Raw genomic sequence first — 6,661 nt, forward strand, 5'->3', positions numbered from 1 at the left:
AAGGTGCTGGAAGGTCTCCCCGGAGCCTTCTCTTCTCCAGGCTGCACACCCCCAACTCTCTCAGCCTGTCCTCGCACGGGAGCTGCTCCAGCCCTCTGACCCTCTGATGTTAACAGCTCTGTCTCAACACGCCCCAAAAGTCCAGACCCCTTATCACCTGCATGAAAAAAACGCTGTAAAATCTCACAGGTCTGTACGCAGCGCGGGGCGAGCCTCAGTCAAAGCATCTCAATGCAGGTGAGATGATAAATTTAACCCCTGAGCTCAGAGAAGGTCTCTGCCTTTAGTCAGCAAAGTTTCCTGCTACTTCAGAGTGGGTTTAACGCGTGAACTTTCCCTCTGGCTAGCTCGCCACAGCTGGCACAGAGCTACTGTGTTTTATTAGACAGGCCAGTTGGTGTTACAGCTTTAAATCATGCTTCAAGCTCAGACGTTAGAACAAAAGCTGTCAGGCTTGTACAGCAACGTTTCTGTGGTTATTAATTTATTGTTATTATATTCTCATCTTTCTTTTAGGACTCCCCTCATGATGGCTTGCACCAGGCAAAACCTGGAGGTGATCAAAGCTCTCGTGGAGCATGGAGCCAACCCGCTGCTGAAAAACAAGGATGGCTGGAATTGCTTCCACATCGCCAGCCGGGAGGGCCACCCCCACGTCCTCCAGTACCTGCTGGAGGTGTCCCCAGGCAGCTGGGACACGGAGAGTAAGATAAAGAGAACGCCTCTGCACACAGCAGGTAAAAGATGGTCTCGTTGCCATCAGGTGGGTTGGAAAGGAAGAACGGGCTGTGGCATCAGCAGGGAACAGAAAGGGGCTGTTGTTTCAGTTCACATTTAGTTTGGAGAAGCAGAGTGTGACCTGTCTTGGTACAAAAAACCCAAGGGAAACAATTAAAAATATTAAGTTACTGAAATAAAATGGAAAGAGGCGAGTGGTGGGCATTAGTGGGAGCTCACCTCTCTGAACTTCAGTCTGCTAACCGGGCTCTGCTGCGTCTTTGCAGGGTTTCACCTCGAGACAGACACTCATTTTAGTTGCTTTCAGATAAATAAACAGCAAGAATTAGGCTTAATATTTATTCATGATGTGCCAATGACTCAGCTTGTGAAGTTGGAAGATCCTAAGTTCCCGTTGCACTGGATTTTGCCCATGCTTAAAGCATGTTTTTGGGGTGAATATCAGTTATGTTCCCCTGGGAGTGGTGGATCTGCACCAGGAGCACTCACAATCACCCACTGCCTCTGGCCTCCTTGGACCAGGGTGTTCATTCTCATCTCTGCTCGCCTCTCTGCCTCCCTGTGACAGATATGTCTGAGCTCCCACGGCTCAGGACAAATTGCAAAACGCTTTTCCTTGCTGATTTATAAAGCTGCGAATTGCACTTGGAAAACCTGCAAGGCTCCAAGCACATCCTGGCGTTTTAAAAGTCTTGAAAGCAGCAGAGCTGCCGAGAGGTGCCTTTGGGATCTCCCTGTTGGTGGATGGTTTTACCAGTTTGGTTTATAGTCTCGTCATTTTTTGGAAGAGATGTTACCTCTTGAAATTATCTGTTTTTGTCCAAATTCCTGGTGGGTTTGGTCATTATGGTGAATGTGAAGAGCTGTAGGGTCTCTAGGCACAACCTCCAGAAGAAGCATCGCAGGTTTTGGTATTTTCACGTTGATCTTAAGGAGGTGACATCTAGTGGGGAGAAATCCAGAGTGCCTTCCTGCAAAGGGGAAGGATAGTCTCTGCTGGGAATACACAGGGGCTGTTGTTAGGGTTGGAGCCCACCGTGTCTGATTCGCCTTCTCTAGGGAGAAAGAAGAGGAAACCTTCATTTGTTTAAAAGAACATATAAAGGGAGTGAACTGGTTTGAAGAACCACAGACATTGTCACATGTTGTAGAGAGCAGAAGGGCACAGTTAGCTGAACAGTGACCAGGGTGGTTTGGATTTGGTTTCTGACTTTCTGACACTCTCAACTTTGAGGTAGAGTCAGAGAATCCTAGAATGGTTTGGGTTGGAAGGGACCTTAAAGCCCACCCAGTGCCACCCCCTGCCATGGGCAGGGACACCTCCCACTAGCCCAGGTTGCCCAAAGCCTCATCCAGCCTGGCCTTGAACCCCTCCAGGGATGGGGCATCCACAGCTTCTCTGGGCACCCTGGGCCACTGCCTCACCCCCCGCACAGGAAAACATTTCTTCCCAAGATCTCATCTCCATCTCCCCTCTTCCAGCTCAAACCCATTCCCCTCGTCCTGTCCCTGCACCCCCTGACCCAGAGCCCCCCCAGCTCTCCTGTAGCCCCCTTTCAGCACTGGAAGGTGCTGGAAGGTCTTCCCGGATCCTTCTCTTCTCCAGGCTGCACACCCCCAACTCTCTCAGCCTGTCCTGGCATGGGAGCTGCTCCAGCCCTCTGACCATCTTCACAGCCTCCTCTGGACTGAAGTGATCTGGAATGATCCATCTTAATTTGTGAATGATGCACAAGGTGTGCCTCAGTTTAAGTTTTCTGAGTCTTAATAAGCTGAGTGACTCAAAAATCTGTGGATGCAGAATTAAATTTGTCCTGCTGTGTCTCATTGCCCCTTACAGAGTATCGGGTCTGGTTACCCCCAAACCTGTGCAAGCTAGGCAGTACATCTCATTTCCCAGATAATTTAATAGGGATTGACTCTCTGGAAAGACCTGAGGTATTGTGAGGAGACCCCTGCTGTGCTGTAATTAATCTGTTGGGTACGTTGCTCCTTGCTTGTCGTTTCCGTTATTTTTCTGTCCCTCAGTAAGTCACTTGTCCCCTGCACTGCGCTCCTCAGCTGTGACAGTCCAAGCCTAGGGGCATTGACTGCCTTAGTCCTTGTGCTTGACCTGGGAACGAGAAATAGCTGATGAATTGTTTGATGTTTCAGGCTGGGCGGCGAGGAGCAGGTTGCCTGAATGAGAAATGACTAATCCTCATTTATTTACACCTTCTCCTCTCCCTGCTCAATCCCAGGTTTTGTGTTTCCGTGGCTGGGCTGGCAGCTTGCGCTCGCAGCCCCCTCTCAGCCCTCTCCCTGCAGAGTGGCAGATGTTGGGTTGGGATTTGGGGGCTGAGGTTCTGGGGGCAGGGTCAGGAGGAGGTTGAGAACTGTCCCAGAGAAAAGAGGTGCTTTTGACCTTGAGCTTAGTGTCTTCTCCCTGCCTCGTAGCGCTTGGGATATGGGGGTAGAAACAGCGACGGCGGGATCCAGTGTCCGGTTCTCACTGCTTCATAGAGATGTTACCACCTCTTTGTTGCCTCCTGTGTTTGACTTTCACTGCAGCAAAGCCACCAACCCATAATTTGGGTTGATTTCTGGTCATTACTGAGCCAGGTTAGACCCTGGGCCACGCACTGCTGGAGCAACAGCCAGTGCTGGGGTGACTGGGCAGCAGGAAGGGCTGGAGCTTCTTAAACCACCTTTACCCCCAGCAGAATTTTAAACCCAAGATGATACTGGAGGCTGCTGGTGGGTGGGTGCTGGAGCCAGCATCCCCCCAGCTCCTGATGCAGGGGCATGGGCGAGGGACAGGGAGGATGCTGGAGCTGCTGTGGCAAATCCTGTCAAGACAAACCGGCCATCTCAATGAATTTACATCCCCAGGGTGTGGATATGAGCACATTAACCCATGACCAGTCCAGCTGGCTTCCTGGCACACTTATCCCTGGGTAGATGATGGGTAATTTTCTTCCCCGTGCAATTTTTTTTTTTTTGGAGTTGATTCCTCCAGCTTTGCTGCTTCATATATCCGTAGCCTGAGGCAAGAGAGCAGGGGAGATGTAATTAGAGGAAGTGGAGTGCAACAGTGGATCTGAGCGCTGCAGCTTTCTTGTGTCTCTGCTGCTCTTAAGGGATGTAATCGTGTTGCTTGGGGGTTTTTTTGCTTCATGTAGCTTGGGTTTTTTAAAGCCTCCCGTTTCAAAAATCCTTTTCAGAGTGTGGCTCTGCCTGTATTTATATCAGTTCAGGTGAAAGGGTGATAATTGGGCAGGGAGCAGGAGCAAACGGCCAGGATCAGGGAGGATGGGAACTTCTCCTTGGGCTTTCAAAGAGCATCTATTGTGCAGCTGCGTCTGAAGGGTATTGCTGCTAACGCACGTTTGCCAGGGGCCTTCCTTCCATAATGTAGCCGCTCTGGGCTTGGTTTGATTTTTTCTTTTTCTTGAATGTATTTAATATTTTTTGCAAAATGACCTGCAGAAAAAAAAAAAAAAAAGCCAGACCAAGGCTGACATGTTTTTAAAAAATAAGAGAGAATATTTCAGCGCATGATGTTCAAATCCTCCCCCACTGGGGTTGTTTTTCCTCTGAGCTGCTGTCTGGGTGAGGATGCTTCATTAGGATGATGAGATGGGAGCGATGGGTAGTTTGAGTGGCTGAGGAGGGGTGGAAATGCCATCCAGCTATTCACCAGCTCCCTGCTTTGTGTTCATTTTGCTTCAGGGATTAACAAATAACTTGCAAGAGAAGATCTTTGTGTCAGCTTCTTTGCGTGTACGCTCTCACGCATGTATTCTGCAGGTAGGGACAAACGGTGCCTATATGTGTGCCTCTTCCCTGCTTTATCTCGTGATTTCCTATAGGATCAGGGGAAGGCAAGGCCTGAGATTTTGGAGACAATGTTTTAACTACAAATAAAAATATCAAAAGCTTTGAATTTAAAGCCTCTTGGAACCCCTTCCTGCATCATGAGTAAGCCCAAAAGGGTCAGAAACCTGATTATATTTCACTGTGGGCGGATGATGGCATGAAAACATCAATTAACCCTGTGCTTTCTGTCTCTCACAGCAATGCACGGCTGTTTTGACGCTGTGGAGCTGCTCTTGGAGCGGTAAGCAGCCTTCCTCCCGGCGCTGCCTCTGCCTCCCCGCTCTCCCCCGCTGCCTGTCCACTGCCAGGCTCTCGCTCCAGCCGTCTGGACACAAAGGGCGTTTATGCCGTTTGGGAAGCCCAGCTGTCCTGCATGCAATCCTGAGGCTGTCTCTGCTTCCTCCGGGTTTTTCACGGCCGGTTAGGGGCTTTGAGACAAGGATGCTCTCTGGATGGGCTCTGATGGGCTCTGACTTTGCTATGACATAAGCCCCGGTTATATAACTCTGCTCTTTTTCTGTGCTGATTCATTCCCCTTGCCTCTGACGTGTCCGAGGCTGTGCGACAACAACAAAACAGTTTTCTGGCAGCTTGGTTCTGGGTGTAGCTCCTCTAGGCTGGACTCAGTCTCCAGGGTTTATTTTCAGGCTGCAGGTCCCAGGAGTCTGCTGTGAAGTGGCTTTAAATCAGCCTGTGCCCAGTCATTGTGACCCTGTTACCTTCCTAACCAGCACTGCCCGCCGCCAGAGCCGGAGCAGCTTTCCCCAGGCGTCGCAGCTGCTGCTGGCCGCATCTCCCATTAGCCGACTTGTTCCAGCCTTGGTAATTCCTGTCCGTGCTTGGCCCAGCATAAACACAGCCCTGTGATTCGAACCAGGCTTTCAATTTTAATTCAGTCTTCTCTCATTTCAATGGAGCTTTAACCTGAGCAAGATCTGCGGGCTTTGATTTTGTGTGTGGTGTTATTACATGAAGATATGGTTTTCTCCTCTGCCACTGCACACCTTACCCCTTCTAGAGATTCTCTTCGGAGGGTGAGGGAAATAGAAGTGATCTGTAGAGCCCTGGTGCACCAGCTGAGTACCAGATTTCTGACCCAAAAACCCCAAGCAATAAAACACCAAGAAAAGTTTATGGATGGTCTACAGGCAGACTTTATATCTGCCTTTTCCAGTTCCATCCACTGATAATGTCCTGCCCCACCAATGCAAAGCAATTTTAGATTTTAGAGCTGCCAACAATTCTGTCCTGGCGTTTGTCTTCCCTCCCAGGTGCCACTACAAACCTGATAGCAGAGACAAGTGTGGAGTCACTCCCTTCATGGATGCTATCCAGAGCGGGCATGTTGACATCGCTCGGTTGCTCCTGGAAAAACACCAGGTAGGTGCCAAAAACCTGGCCTCCCTCCTCCAGGACCTGACCTACAACTGCCAGGACAAGCAATCCACACGGTCACCAGAACCAAATGGCAAAGAAACGAATTTCCAAATAGCAAAGAAGCAAGTTTCGAAATAGCAAAGAAGCAAGTTTCCAAATAGCAAAGAAGCAAGTTGCAAAAGAAGGCAAATTCCCCCTGGAGATGAGCAAGATTTTGCCGAGTAAGGCCACCAGGACTCGGCTCACGGGGAGGGTCTCACCCTGGGGCAGGGTTATGTCCCAATAGCTGGTGAAGAGGGACAGAGAGAGAAGGCAGTGGCAGGAGGGGACAGGACTTGCCCAGCACTGCAGGGACAGCTGTGTCAAAGCCAAGATCCGCACTCGGGTGTGCCGGGACTCAACGTGGAGGCTCTCGTGGCAGCGCTGAGGGTGGATAACACGACGGTGTCTGGCTGCAGCTCATCTCTGGCCTCCCTCTTTCCTGACAGCTGCTGCTCCTGTTGTCTCCCAGTAATCTCCCATTTCCTCCAATACACAAAGCGGGCCAGCGAATGTGGTACCACACTTTTCAAGATCACAGGCTTTGGACTTAACACTAAGCCTCACCTGGCAGAGATGGTTTGATGCCCAGGTTGTGTTTGAGTGTGTAGATGCTTGTTGACTTCATAGAATCATAGAATCATAGAAT

At 50.1% G+C, this 6,661-nt stretch overlaps 1 protein-coding gene across 1 annotated transcript in view; it reads left to right on the plus strand.

Moving 5' to 3' along the window:
- ANKRD16 (ankyrin repeat domain 16) overlaps window positions 1-5,976 on the plus strand; it is a gene marked incomplete at its 3' end in the record, with an annotated part of 9,339 nt that extends 3,363 nt beyond the window's left edge. The window contains exons 2-4 of the mRNA XM_010080777.1: window positions 517-737; window positions 4,795-4,837; window positions 5,868-5,976. Coding sequence (XP_010079079.1) covers window positions 517-737; window positions 4,795-4,837; window positions 5,868-5,976 — 373 coding nt within the window. The remainder of the gene's footprint in view (window positions 1-516; window positions 738-4,794; window positions 4,838-5,867) is intronic.
- Between the last annotated feature and the right edge of the window lie 685 nt (window positions 5,977-6,661).

The sequence above is a fragment of the Pterocles gutturalis genome, unplaced genomic scaffold, assembly GCF_000699245.1.
Source record: "Pterocles gutturalis isolate BGI_N339 unplaced genomic scaffold, ASM69924v1 scaffold37869, whole genome shotgun sequence".
NCBI classification, from domain to species: Eukaryota; Metazoa; Chordata; class Aves; order Pterocliformes; family Pteroclidae; genus Pterocles; species Pterocles gutturalis.